We start from the raw sequence: 15,915 nt of genomic DNA on the forward strand, positions 1-15,915 counted from the left end.
CGATTTCATTGAGGAATTTCCTCAACGGATAACAATATTCTGAACTGATAATAAGCCCTAATGTGAGCGTAGCACTACACATATGAGAGTAAATAAATGTTTTACAGCATATGGCAGGAGAGTAGAACGTGACTATTTATACAAAAGGATTAAATAAGCATACAACCGTCACGTCTCACAATAAAGCGTCAGGTCATCAATATCAGTGATCGGGCCATCGAAAATATCCCTTCAAATGACGATCCTACGAGTAACTTGACTTGAAGACAAGATCATACAATTTCGGTAGTACAAGATTGCGACCGAGTTGACGTAGGTTGTAAATAAAGCTGTTAATAATGAACATATTACAGGCCAATTGATCTCCGTGAACAAATTGGGATCATAAATGCGTGCTAGAGCGTCAGTCTGATTGGAATATTGAGGAAAACACTTATTAACAAATCTTCAGGCAAACTAGATTCGAAGTGCGACATATTTATGTACTGGAAAAAAAACGCTAGCAAGTCGGTGCTAAAAACAGCTAGCAGTCTATAAGCGTGAGAAGTAAAAACAAGGCCAGCATTCAGTACTTCTGAGCATAAACCAACAAAATGCAAAATCTCAATCGCGTTTTCAAATAACAAAGAGGTAACGTACTTTCTGAAAAAAAAAAATAAATTTAAACAGAACTTTTCACTGTTAGAGCTAATTCTTGACTTTTAACGCTTGCTCGTAAAACCTACATAGTTGCAGCACACTGTCGAATAAATCATGATAATTTAGAGGACATTTTTCTCACTTAACTCGAATAACACGTGCCATTACAAACGAAGGAAATTTCGTGTTAAACATGCAGTGACTCGAAGAGCAAGAATAGACCGTGGGGCTAGTTGCTTACACGTGACGAACGTAAAAGTTCCGTTTGCTTGTGTTAAACTCTCGGTCTGCACTACTGTTCATTGACAATCATATATAAAATTCAATTTTCAACTTCTGTGTTCAAATAGGTCAAAATTATGACAAATTTTCATAGGCAAAAAAAAGTTTTGTTAGCCACAAAACAGACTGATAATATGCAACTAAAACCTGTTGGGATAAACGCGCCTTGCTTGCTCTGTAAACAACGAGAAGAAGTCTGCTGTCGATAGTCATATCGATAACCAAATATTATGTATAGTACACAGCGCACAGTTGCCAGGCGGGACTGTATCTCTGTGATGATGTCATCACTAACATCAGCCTGCATCTCTGTGATGATGTCATCACTAACATCAGCCTGCATCTCTGCGATGATGTCATCACCAACATCAGCCTGCATCTCTGTGATGATGTCATCACCAACATCAGCCTGCATCTCTGTGATGATGTCATCACCAACATCAGCCTGCATCTCTGTGATGTCATCACCAACATCAGCCTGCATCTCTGCGATGATGTCATCACCAACATCAGCCAGCATCTCTGTGATGATGTCATCACCAACATCACTTCACCAGCCCAGAGTGATGCGTGTAGCAGGCGCACTAGCGGTCAACAGCATGCAAGGCAAAATTGCAACACATATTAACACCAACGTTTGTATTAGGATAAAAGATTGAAAAGAATGATTTAATAATGCATTTGTAGAATTTTTTGCTTAAATGCCAAATAACCAGATAGTTTAAAAGCAAATAGAATTCAAAATATTTTTACTGCTTTATGAAAAAAATACGTTGAAATAGCATGACATTTCCTTAGCTTTCCAATTCTAGATTTAAATGAAACGAATCGATACATTTTTCGAGTTGCCTTTTAATCGTTTACAACGTTAAATTTTAATTCGTAATTCATGAATCTATCCTGGAGATTTATAATCAAAGAACAGAAAATCGGCAGCGCTTTTTAGCGCATTTTCTCATTTATGGAAAAAATTCACTATTGTGCTCGCCATGTCCTTCTGTCTGTCTGTCCGTCCGTGACCTCAAGTTTTCGTCGACGAGAAAATGCGCTCTCTGTCACTCACTGCAGTGAGTACTGAGTTATATTTTTTCACTGTACATTCCGCAACAATATTTTGGTGCGCATTATATATCCGTACTCGAGAACATGATGCTTTACATTTTAAACAGTAGTGATATATGACAGAATACTAATCGATAACATTGGGATACCTGCAAGTTATTTTGATAGTGTGTTGTTATACAGAGAAGAACAGGGCTGTTCACAGCATCTCGTACATTGGGCACATCTGGTAGAAAAAACGGTGAAAAAACGGTCACACCGGCATCCTAGTGGCCGGTCGACCCGTGAAAATAAACTGTTTCGCCGTTTTTATCAGATGTTTTACGGATTTCTGGTGTTAATTTGGAATAAAAACGGTGAAACGGTGTTTCTTTTCACGTGCCGACCGGCCACTGAAATGCCGGTAATACCGTTAACGGTCATTTTTCTAACAGTGCATCTGTGATGACGACATATTATTTAGCTATTCTTGCTGTGCCCACGAATTAAACAAATTACTACAATGAAAATAAACTATTATGATATTTCGTTAACACGAGTGAAAAATCGAACTATATAAAGTAACTTTCTTGAAACATAGTCTGCGATAACTGAATCGAAAAATTAGTATCGAATTCAGCGACAACTGCCGGGAGAAAATCAAATAAAAATAAAAATAACTAAAAATATAATATAGTTTGGTACGAATTCTGCGAAAACTGCCGGGAGCAAATCAAGTAAAAATAAAAATAACTAAATAAAATATAATTTGGTAAAAAAGCGGCCTGTACGGGTGAATTTGTCTGCAGTTTCTAGAGCAAAACCGGCTGGGTCCAGAGAGAACCGAAGCTCAAAGGGCTCCTGCGTTCCACAGAAGTGACGTCAGCGAATAATAGGACCAGCCTGGAGCGATAGAGCGAGTCCACTGGAACACGGTGAAAAAATCACAGTCAGGTGTAGCCGACACACCTGTCACCTGCTTCAGCTTCAGCTGATATAAGCGAGGCAGAGAGAAGGCACGGGCCCAACAGCTATGTTACGTTGAATTAATTCGAGGTTGATTACACTAAAGAATGTCTAATTTAACCAAACAAAGTGTAATTCAAAGTTGATTCAACCAAGCAACGTTTAATTCAACGTCGATTCTTCAAATAACGTTTAATTCAACGTTGATTCAACCAGACAACGTTTAATTCACCAAACATTTTATTCAGCGTTGATTAAACAAAAAATTTAATTCAACGTTTTATTCAACAAAACGTTTAATTAAACGCTGATTCAACCAAACACTTAATTCTACGTTGATACAACGTAAGATGCGTGGTGAGATTGGTGGCTGAGTTAGTGGAATGCGTCCACCTAACACGGACTTCCCTTCCACACAACGAACTCTCTCGACGCTCGATAACACTACAGCCACTGATGGGCAGTGCCGCGGAGTTCTGAGCACGTAATGCACTAATACCCACACAATGCTAGTTCATTTCCACCAGTCATTGGAAATTGCACTGCAAATCATTGAATTTTACACCAGATATCAGCGCGCGAAATGAAATAAATTACGTTTTTTGAACGGATTTTTCCAGAGAAGTTATATATAGGTACTTCAGAGGTTGTACTATCGAAACTTAATTAAATAGACGTACAGTTCTTAGTAAACGTAGCGGCCGATTTCTCGTCTGTGATTTGTAGGTTTAGCTTGAAAAGTCATCAGTGATTGGCTGAAGTGGTTACCAAGTCTCTGATAGTCTGGCCACAGATATCAGCGCGTAAACAGAAATAAAAGGCATTCAAGAAATTGAATTTTTCGTAGCGTACTTTCCAGACATTTAATACCTCGGGGCATGGCAAACGCACAGCCAGCGGAGAAACTCTTGTATAAATGAGCGGCATGAGTGTGCACTTCTCGTGGCGTGCAAGCTACGCTGAACCAGCATTCAGGTAGAGCGAAAAAAAATTACCGCTGTTTTCTCGCCGAGATGAAACGAAAACACGAGATTTTTCAGATAAATTAAAAAATCTTCGAGACATAAAAAGATGGAGAGACCCTAAATCCTGCTGCACTTCGTAACGAAAAGATGACATTTCAAAAGAAACTGAGGCAAAATGTGCGGAATGATGCATACACCTCGATTGAAAAATATACATTGATTGATGTCAATTAATAGATCGGTCAATTAATAGCCCGTGGGTAGAATTTTTTTAATAATAATCGGAAAATAGTCAAATTTTATGATTAGCGCGATGTCATAATTATTCAATGCTGCAATACTATCGCGTATAAAATAAGATAAATTAAAAATTAAGAGAATAAGAACATAGTTAACAGTGGTAAGCTACATCATTATTCAGAATGATAGCCACAGAATAATCGCACTAGTATTGCAAATAAGCTAGAATACTAAGTGTATCAACCTGCAAGCCTACTTGGGGCATATACAACTTATCATAAATTTGATGAAACAACCTCAACCCCTTATCAATGAAACACAACCTAACATTGACAAAAGACATAAAACCAAGAGTGCAATATAAGCATATGACCCCACACATCAACATGACATGGAATGTGTGGCAGATCCGGTCTCGCAACGACTAGAGAGAGAAGTACGTTGGTTAGGTTAGGTTAGGTGGTTCGATCCGGTATCGCAACGACTAGACTAGAGAGAGAGAGAAGTACATTGGTTAGGTTAGGTAGTTCATTATATCGGGGTAGAGCGGGTGCAGTATCGGGGTAGCAGAGGCGCCACACAGTCTCGTAAGTCTGACCGCCTCAGCTGACTAGGTATTGTAAGAAGCAGCTGTGTGAAACTTGGCTGAATGGCGCACAAAATACGCATGTTTACAGGTACGAGTCCGTGATGCAATTGTGTTATAAATAACAACTATTATATATTTGAATCTACGATCTTATTGTATAAAAAATAAATACTATTATTTGCATGTCAGCGATACTTTTGTGTGTGAATAACAATTATTATACGTTTGAATATAAAATGCTATTGTGCAACAAATAACACTAATACCATATTTTATTATACGATGCTATTGTGGAATAAATTAAATTTAAAACTAAATTAAACTAAAAATTAATTAAACTAAAGTAAATTAAGATGTCGAATAATTAATTTAATTTAATAAATTAAATCTCACGGGAGGATCAGTTATCCGTGTTCGACTGTATAGTTAATAGGATAATAGAGAATTTTGATAGTTAATAATGAGAAAGGCTCACTTGGTGAAGGTTATTCGAAGCTCTGCTACTCGTATCGACACAGATGGTACATCGCTCAGAGAAATCAGTGGGACTATGTTCGAATTGGAATTTGGTGCGTGTTAACCTCCGGTCACGACCTTTACATCGGTCACACACGCTGCATAGAAGCTCTTTTACTAGCGTCAAAAAATTAAAAGTTCACGTCACACTCATATGTTAACAAAAAGTTAAATTAAAACGTATTCACATGAATCCTAAATAAACTAAAGCATTTCATTATGCAATATCCCAAAAAAAACAGAAACAATGCACTAAAACATTCAGCACGGTCACATTTGTCTTCCCACTCTCCCGTCTCTACCCTGCACACCTCAAGACCACACACTTATCCTAAATAAACTAAAACATTTCTTTTGCAACATTCTAAAAAAAACAGAAACAATGCACAAAAAAACATTCAGCACGGTCACATTTGTCTTCCCACCCTCCCGTCTCTACCCTCCACTCCTCAAGACCACACACTTATAATCCTCTCCATCATCCTCCACACGTTTTCCAAATTTTGAAAACAAATATAATCCAAAAAAATATCTAAAAACGTTTTGTCTATCTGACTCAGCAAAATGGGGTATCAGTGCTACGGCGGCGCTGCGGTAAGAAGGTATATCACCATATTGATAAATTGACCCGATATTTTTGTGAGTGAGACTATATGTCGAGAGCAACGTTTCAGCTCGGAAAAAGCATAGAAACTAAACAGGCTAAGAAACAACCAAAGTATCTACGCGCCCACTGAAGGAACAAGCCTTATTTCCATGGCGAACCAGTTGCATTTAGCAATAAAAGAGTATCAAGAAATAACATATAAAAAATATAACTCAGTACTCACTGCAGTGAGTGACAGAGAGAGCATGAGCGCATTTTCTCGTCGACGAAAACGTGAAGTCGCAGACGGACAGACAGACAGACGGACATGGTGAGCACAATAGTGAATTTTTTCCATAAATGAGAAAATGCGCTAAAAATACCATGTACATGCAATATGTCTAAATATTCGTTAGATGATGGAGCAAACATATTCTGTACATGCGTATTGATGTTGATACACCATCGCATCAATAATACGATTTCAGTCACTGGCACGTGATATAATAATATTCTTGCAACTTGCAAGTCAGTCTGATCACATTCAATATATCTTAGGAGATATCCGCCATCTTTGGAGATCAGTTGGAACGAAGACATTTTTTCCGGGCAAATTTCATATAAATCGGGGACCAAAAACTGTTAGGCTATCTCCTAACAGAAAATAGTTCAATTAGGAAAAGGGAGCGATGTTGAAAAGTTGAAATTGATGGCAACTTGGTGAGTAGTTGGTAGATGAGTAGTATTGTCATTTAATATATAATAGTAGTTCAATTCTGCTCAATCGTTAGACCTACAGACCAGCTATGGGATGCTGTACAGCACAGGTGTTATTCCAGGGTAAAAAAAGGATGTTGGCCTTAGCTAGGCCTTCACCAAGTGGGTGAAACTTTGCCATGGGCATATCAATATAAAACTGTTTTACCGAGAAATTTAGGTTTTCTATGGAAGCAGTAATAGAAAATCTACGCCGGAATTTAGGTTTCATGGCTAACTCGCTCATTGTAAGACCCAGCCAAGGTCACTGGATGAATCATGGAGCCGAGAAGGAACAAATAAGGGGATAAAGCAGAGAAGGAATAATAAGGGGAGTACAGCAAAGTAGGAATAATAAGGTGGATACAGCAGAGTAGGAATAATAAGGGGAGGATAAAGTAGAGTAGGAATAATAAGGAGGATAAAGCAGAGTAGGAATAATAAGGATGATAAAGCAGAGTAGGAATAATAAGGAGGATAAAGCAGAGTAAGAATAATAAGGGGATAAAGCAGAGTAGGAATATTAAGGGGGATAAAGCAGAGTAGGAATAATGAGGGGGATAAAGCAGAGTAGGAATAATAAGGGGGATAAAGCAGAGTAGGAATAATTAGGGGGATAAAGCAGAGTAAGAATAATAAGGAGGATAAAGCAGAGTAGGAATAATAAGGGGGATAAAGCAGAGTAGGAATAATGAGGGGGATAAAGCAGAGTAGGAATAATAAGGGGGATGAAGCAGAGTAAGAATAATAAGGAGGATAAAGCAGAGTAGGAATAATAAGGGGGTTAAAGCAGAGTAGGAATAATAAGAGGGATAAAGCAGAGTAGGAATAATAAGGGGGATAAAGCAGAGTAGGAATAATGAGGGGGATAAAGCAGAGTAGAAATAATAAACTAGGTACCGGTAGTCTTTATTTTCTTCAGTTAAATAGGTACCAAATTAACTACATACGGTACTCACATGAATTATTTAAATTTATTGTAAATTATTGCTGATTTCAAGAAGGAATTTAAGGCAACAACTGAAAGTTGTATGGAAGAAGGTACTTGTATCAACACAAAATTATAATATACATAGGTAAAACAAGAATATTTTGACAGAAAAATTAGTTACCTCAAAGGCTTCTTTCAAAGGGCTGCAAATTTGCTATGCTCACATAAAGAAAGACAAAGATACTTAAAACATTACCAGTATTCTTATAAGTGCATTTTTCAACAAGCAATTTATTATTCACAAAGATGCTTTTAACCCAGTAAAAATCAAAATTTTGTACAGATTCACATCAAATTTATAGGTAACTATGATCCCATAGCTGTAGATACCATTTCAGCAGATGGTGCACTATCTTGTGCAAATAACTTAATTTTAAATACTAATATAATTTTGCAAATTAATGGCAAAACACAATCACGCTTAAAAATAATAAGCTTCATCAGCCAGCACATATATACATATAAATTTGTGATGGGCTAACCGAGGTTTCAGCAAAAAATGTTTACAACAATGGGTTCCTAAATTACAATATTCATTAAATTAAAGAGAAATAGGAATACATATTCTCTTCCCTACATAAATAACATCAAATAGGTAACACCAAGCATATTAGTCAATGGTCATGATGAAGAAAATGTAACAAATACATACTGTAGACCGTATATAAATAAACTCAGATAAGGCAAGGAGTCAAACAAGTCTTAGACTTTGGAGTCAGTGATCCATGTAATTATATATACTCAGCCATTGTATTTGCAATGAACATTTATCAAGAAAAACCGCAATGTATATAATTAGTTTAACAACAGAGAGCTAAGGTCATATGGAGAGGTAGTAGGAAGAGCACATGTATTTGGGTGTTATTTTTCTCAAAATATGTTGGTTCCTTAGTATTTCTTTATATGATGAAAGCACATGCATTCTCAAATTTATGTCCATTATGGATTTAAATAGAATTAGGCAAAATATTATACAAAAATATTTTATAAATATAGAGTTACAATTTTATTTTATATAAAAGATATTCTGATGCAATTTTACTATCCTATATTTGCAATATATTTGGCAGTGATACAAATTACATGCAGACATAATGAAAATTGTCACAAGAAATCTCAAATCAACAATTCACATTATTCTCAACTGTAAAATTTAACATATTAAAATTTTGAGTCATAAAATATTTACATCTACAATAAATAAGTGCAAACAAGTTAGGCCTGAATAAATTGTGAATGAATCTCATTATATATGAATGTTTATAATCAAGGTTGCAACCACACAGTGCATACACCATATAGAATTATATCATCAAGTAACCAAAGAAATAAATGTGACATACGGTACCAATAGTAAAATAAACAAAGGCAAATAAGTTTTTACAATGATTAGTGGAATTTTCCTAACCTATAAAGAAGGCAGATGCAATGAAAAAAAATTATTTTTCAATAAAACTTATCATCAATACTTTTTTGCTATATCAATACTATAGCCTTGACAAATCCATCTTATATGGTTCATATATTTACCTAATGCTGTTAACTGTAGTGTACTTTCTAGCTCAGATAAATCAATGAGACATAAATTTTTGATGATGTAACATAAGATAATTTTGTGACCATTAAGGTTATTTTAAACTTTGATATTTTTAATTTTAGGCAATTTTTTATTAATAATTGTAAAATTTATAAGTATTTTTTCAATCTAAAAATAATTTCATTGCTCTTCCTTTTATGTGATTCTAGTGAATGGGTAGAAAATGTTATCTACTTAATGATAATCTTGGCATTTTCCTCTTTCAATAGGTAATTCAAAAATAAATAAAATTGAAATAGGAATTGGCTAAAATTTTCAAATTCATGAGAACAAATTATTAATGCAGGTTTCCAAGGCTGATGATGAATACAATTTTTGAAACATTGAGAAAGAAGTCTAGGTTGAGGCATTGGCTAAGGCACAAATTAGCTTAAAGATGTTCATGATAAATTGAAAATTTCAAATGATTTCAAATGTTCATGAAAATTTCAAATGATAGAAGGACAAGACAAATGCATATAAAATGCAACTGTATATAATAGATTTCTCACCTTGGTTTGTCCTCGTCTCCTGGAGTTGCTTCATCCGATGCAGCACTTGCTTCAGGAATTCCTTCTCGAGCGTCTGAAGTAACAGCTGTGATATTGCAAGCAGTCTGGGCTTGCATCATTTGTGGTTGTACCAATGTAGCACTACTGGAAGCCATCTGATTAGAATTGTTGCTTGAACTCAAGTTTGCAGCATTAGTAATCGTATTAAAAAACCCAGCAGATGAGTGCACCACTCCTCCCTGAGGCAGTATACTTGTCCCACCAGATTGCAGAATTGAGTGCTGGGGCTGCTGCTGTTGTGCATAGGTCATTTGAGGTGACCCTTGGTTAGATAGTACTTGATTTTGTCCTTGAGATTGAAGATTTATGGGCTGCTGAACCATCTGTGATTGACTAGGTTGAAAGCTTGGGGACTGGTCATGAACAACATTCATCTGGTCTTGTTGCATTGCTTGCTGTTGTTGTGGTGGTGGTAGTGATCCCTGTTGCATCTGAGTCATAGGTGTTTGCTGTGGCTGTTGTTGAGATGGAACAGAACTGGGCTGTTCAGGATGTTGCATTGGCATAGGTTGATAGTTCTGCTGAGATTGTGAAATCACTGACTGGTTCTGCAGCACACTACCAACACTCTGACCTTGAACAGGGATGTTTTGAGGCTGGCAGCCATCATGATGTTTCAATGGCTGCTGCATAATGCCAACTGCACCTAAAGCTTGAGCACTTGGAGAAGACTCACTTACACTACTACTCAAAGGTGCTGTATTCACCACCTGCTGGGAATCCATTACTTGACTAGCAATAACAGAATTCTGATTCTGTTGCATTTGATGTTGCTGATGTATTTGCTGCTGTAATTGTTGCTGCTGAATATGCTGCTGATATTGCTGTTGTTGCTGCTGCTGAATGTTCATTTGAATACCCTGTTGACTCATGGTGGAAGAAATGCTAGTTCCTGATTGGTATCCTTGAGATGACATTTGAGATGTATATACAGGCGTTCCTGAAGCCATACTGCAAGTTTGAGTCATGCTCCCATACTGATGCTGTCCTAAGGCAGATGACTGCTGAAGAGGAAGCTGTGGAGAAGTTTGCTGATTTTGGTGAAGTTGAGGTATTTGCTGAGGCACATTTTGGCTTAACATGGGTTGATTATGGCTTTGTGGAATTTGAGAAGCCAAGGGAATAGCCACATTGTGCTGCCCAGGAGTTTCTGGACCTCTTACTCCCACAGCAGATGTTGCCGGAGAATCCATGAAGTCAAAACAAACCCATCTTCCTTTTTTAAAAGGCTTGTTAGAAGCTATTTTTACTATTTTAAATCTATTGGACAAATTTTCAGTGTCACTTGGAACTACACCATCAGCTTCTGCAAGAGCAATGCCTCCTTTTGTAACATTCACTGTAATGCCTTGGGGTAATCTTGATGTCAATAATCCACCAGATTGATTCTGCTGTACAACAGCAGTAATTCCATACTGGGTACTTGTGGGCAAGACAGCAGCAGTGCTAACGCAAATTGGTTCTTCAGATTTTGAGTACTCCTCAGAGTAACTAGGAGTTTCTTTCTCAAAGTCAGACTCAATTTTAGAGGAGTCCAAAATGTCTGACATATCTTCTGTTTCATCAGGACTATCTTCAGCACCATCATTCAATACCACACTGGTAATTTGAAAGGAAGAATGATTTTTCTTTCTCTGATAATTCTGGTTGTTTTGGCTTTGAGGATTGCTCAATGAGGTGTCAAGAGAATTTAAATTAGTAGGTCTATCCACATCTCGTAGTTCAATACAAAAGGCTTCCGACGAGAAATTGGTGTTAGTCAGGGGTTGACTAGGAACTTCACCACCTGACTGCTCAATTAAAGGTTGTTCTCCTTCCATATTGTAGTTCAAAAATTAGAGCAGCCTTTAACTTCCAAATCGAATCAACTAACTTGATCACTGTTCATGACTAGTCATAAAATAAGTACAGCAGTAATCAAATTGTTTCAATTATAACATCGGCAGAACCAATTTTGAGGCACGGTTTTCAATGATTTCACGAGTTCCATAAACCAGAACCACCGATTTTTCAATCTGTTAAAGTATAGACATATTTAATCACTGTAAATATTCAGTTAATCGACTTACTGAATATTTAAAATTTAATGTCCAAAAATCCATTTTAATTAAAATACATACCGCTGCATGAAGCAGGAAATACTGACACGATGATAAAGTTCCACGGTCACAGAAAACATACTGATTTGTTTACTATTTTAGACAATAGACTCCAAAACACTAGCAAGGACTACGCACATATCGGAGAATTTATACAGTATTGAATTCTATTTGTGATGCTACACGAGCTTCATTTGTCCGAGGGTTTGGTTACAATAGGATTAAAATGCTTACTGTGTAGATAAGTAACATGCAAAAGCTATATTATATGACAGTGAACTATTATCAAAATGCAGCAAGTCATCAACGGAAAAATTTAATGGTTTATAGAATGAAATACAATATTTAAAAAAGATTTGACGATATTGCTTTGATGAAATAGTAACCATAACTTCCGGAACTACTTTATATAAACATTTGAAATGTTGAATAAAAAAAAGGCCTTGTTTAATTGAACATTCGGTAAGTAATTATAATTAACTATGAACTCAAACGCAGAAATGACATTTTATTAATTTCACATGCAGTAGAAAAAACAGCTGAACCTAAGTCAAAAATAGCGCAATGAGCAAGCATACACATTTTAATATAAATGGAAGATATTTTTCGTATTAAATCAAGATTGAAATACAAAATCAATTCATGGAGTTCGATCATACCGCACAAAATTGTCTCAAAACTTAGACTGGTGGGGTCTAAAGCATGAAAGAGTGTTGAATAATGGAATGCAAAAAGCATCGTTAAATTGGGCCCAACATATATTAAATTGGGCCCCAAATGGTACGACCGACTGCGTGTAGGTACAACACGCGAAACGGTGGTGTGACACGGGACCTGGGGGAACGACACACACGGCATGAAATTTCCCCGCCCAAGTCCGACATTGACCCAAGATTTCATTAGCGCTTATAACGCTAAAAGAATACGCTTCACTCATTATAGCATTTCTTTGTCCGATTTGCAATAGCGTGGGTCAGAGTAAACCTTCCAGGTGAGTAGGTGATGTCGATAAATTAACAGTTTTGAATCACTTGCCTTATTATGTGTTATTTCGTCTTTAACTGGTTTCCATGCGACTCCATTCTGAGGTTCAAAGAGACGAACTTCCTAGAAATGCATTGCAAAAAGGCAAGCGTGACAAAGAGAGTACATATACAGGGTGTCCCCAAAAAAAAGATACTCAACTTTGAATGGCTGTAACTCGAAAAGTTATGAGTTAAAAAATTTTGGAAAGTCAGGATGTGTTCCCTACGTTTTTCTCCATCTCTCCACCAAAAATCAGACAGATCGATGTAGCCATAAGCGTTTGATAGAACTTTCAGTGACATGTGCTAAAATCGTGCTTGCGCAAAGTTTTAGTAAAATCATTTTGCATAATCATTACGTTGTCTTGACATGTTTTCTTTTCGCTGTTTGATTTTTAGCGCATTTTCTCATTTATGAAAATCACTGAAAGTTCTATCAAACGCTTATGGCTACATCGATCTGTCTGATTTTTGGTGGAGAGATGGAGAAAAACATAGGGAACAAATTCTGACCTTCCAAATTTTTTTAACTCTTTCTTTTCGAGTTACAGCCATTCTAAGTTGAGTATCGTTTTTTTGGGACACCCTGTATCGATAAAACGATGACGTCATAAAGTGAGTCGTGATGAGGGGTGGGCACAAGAAAAACTGTCGAAATGAGGTACTAGTCAATACCTCCAAATAAAACTCGGAAAAGCATAGATTTATCCTTCAAATCATAGATTTTGCTATGACCACTCAAAATCTACGGAATTAACTCGAGAGCTTAGTCTAGCTCAACCTGCCTTCTCTAAGCGCAACTAAACGGATGTAGAACTGGTGTTTCAAGGTGATTTCTTGATACACGTCAACGACTCACGAGTGGTTTGGAAATTATGGAATGAAGTTACAAGCATATTAAGCAAAAATTTATTGAATTTCCAGTATAAACTTACCGGCCCAACAACAAATCGTCAGACACTTGGGACATCAAAAAATAATAATAATACAACTGATGACATTGTAACTACAAAATTTGTTCTCAAAATTAGAAAATTAATTTCCATAATTACAATACTTGAGAGAATGGAAGATGCACCCCTAGTTGGGGTAGGAAAGTTTGGAAAACTTGACTAAATGGAGGCGGGAAAATAGCTACACAAATTATTATAGGAAGTTCAAGAGGTTTACGGCAGCATCATAACAGTGCGTTAATTCGAAGCACCAGATGGAAAAAATAGAAAAACTGCCACTATCAGTTTTTGTCAGTCGAAATCTGATGCACTCGACCCAGCCAAGCGATGGCGAATAATTGCACTAAAGAATGTCATTAGCCATGACAAATGAAGAGAATCACAAATTAAATAAATAATTTTAACGTAGTACACCGAACAAGAATATTGTAATAGTATACCATAGAAATAGGAAACCATTATTATAGAGAATGACAACGCAGTCTCAGTATTCGATAGAATTGCTGGTTCCTATGAGCTCCTTCAGAATGGCCTCCAGTCTTTCAAGCCTCAAGCAATTCTGCCGACTCTCTAGCAGTAGGCGCTGTTCGGTCTCTTCGCGTCGCTTGTTGGCTAGCAAAAGTTCTTGCAATTTAGCTTCAACACGACGAGTGCTATCAGAGTTCATTTCGGTATTTTTCCTTATAAAGTTTTCGAAGGCATCGCTAGAGATGCGACAGGTTCGTCTTGATGATGGAGCTTTCTTGTCAGAACGACGCAATATGTCACGGCGCGATAGCGGTCTTCCCATAGGGAGTTTCTTCTTTGAACCTGTGCGTATACCCGCAGTCTTGTTATTAGACACACGAGGAATTCTGCTAGACAAGTTATCCTCTAAAAGACCATCATGGAGACATTCAGTAATCGAATTATCGATATTGTGAATATGTTCAAATTCAGCTGGTGGCAAGGTAGCAGACGATTCTGAAGGTTGAGGAGAACCCGTTGCTCGAGAAGAGTTGCACCTGACAGATGGCTTAACTTTGATGTGATCTCGTAAAAGTTTGTTCATGCTCTGAGGAAGGGAAAGAAAACAGGGATGTTAGACAAAACCCCATAGCGAGAGCAACGCAACCACTTACAATTAGAGCACAGAATTAACAATGAATATTAAACACGAATTTAATTGACGAAAATTATCTAATAGTACCACATTGAAGAATCATAAGTATTTTGAAAGTTTATAATGGCAAATGTAGAGTAAAAATAGAAATCAACCCAAGAAAAATCTAAAAAATTTGATAAAAGGTCCAAAAATCACAAATATCATTGAATAATAATGGTCAGCAGAAAGACAAGACGGTGGGATGACTTACTGACACGAAGAATATTCATTACAAACGACCAAGATAATCCGATACTGGATGTGATGACACAAGTCGAACAGCAGATTCTTTGGCCTATTCACATTCTTTAATCATAAGTACATAAATTCGACGATTATCTAATTTAACAGAAGAAATTCAGCCGATTCTTTGGCCTATTCACATTCTTTAATCATAAGTACATTAATTCGACGATTATCTAGTTCAACAAAAGAAATTAAAGTATGTGTAAGACACATGTACACATTTCGAGTGAAGCATGTTTAGCTTCAATTCTCTTAATTTAACTCTACGTCAGCCAACTGTGAATATAATTTTGTCAGATTAAAATATTACTTCAAGGATATATCGTACGTGTTTGACTGCGTCTGGGTCAGATAAATCGAAATGAATCTGAATGGGTGGTTCATATGTGCTGAATCACTTGTCACACCTCATATGATTACATAATAAATATATTGACCGTCTCAATGCTTTCCTAATCTTATCGCCTCATGAAAAAAAGCCACCATTATGAGTTGAGTGCCGGTACAAGGTCCGTCCATACATTGGGAGTCTCGAGTGCCAATACTCTGCGTTAAGTATTAAGATCACTTGGCTGCTTAAGTCGCAAATTCATCAGGAATTAAAAAAAAAAGAAAGTAGCCAAAAAGTTCACCATTTCTTATAAGAGAGAACGTTTCGGAGTCCAGCTCCATCGTCAGTTCAAAACCTAGAACACAGGTACAAACAATTAGTAGCCTAAAATTCACATA

General features: G+C 36.7%; 1 protein-coding gene across 2 annotated transcripts in view; it reads right to left on the reverse strand.

The window, feature by feature from the left end:
* Positions 1 to 11,894, reverse strand: part of LOC108665011 (TSC22 domain family protein 1) — a 97,380-nt gene extending 85,486 nt beyond the window's left edge. Inside the window, exons 1-2 of one of the 2 annotated variants that reach the window (XM_047883557.1) lie at positions 11,840 to 11,875; positions 9,660 to 11,734 (exon numbers count right to left, since the gene is read on the reverse strand). In XM_047883557.1, coding sequence (XP_047739513.1) covers positions 9,660 to 11,539 — 1,880 coding nt within the window. In that variant the 5' untranslated portion in view covers positions 11,540 to 11,734; positions 11,840 to 11,875. Of the gene's footprint in view, positions 1 to 9,659 lie in introns of both variants that reach the window. The other variant, XM_047883556.1, reaches the window with a different exon arrangement.
* Positions 11,895 to 15,915: the final 4,021 nt, after the last annotated feature.

This window comes from Hyalella azteca, unplaced genomic scaffold, assembly GCF_000764305.2.
Source record: "Hyalella azteca isolate HAZT.00-mixed unplaced genomic scaffold, Hazt_2.0.2 contig13225, whole genome shotgun sequence".
NCBI classification, from domain to species: Eukaryota; Metazoa; Arthropoda; class Malacostraca; order Amphipoda; family Hyalellidae; genus Hyalella; species Hyalella azteca.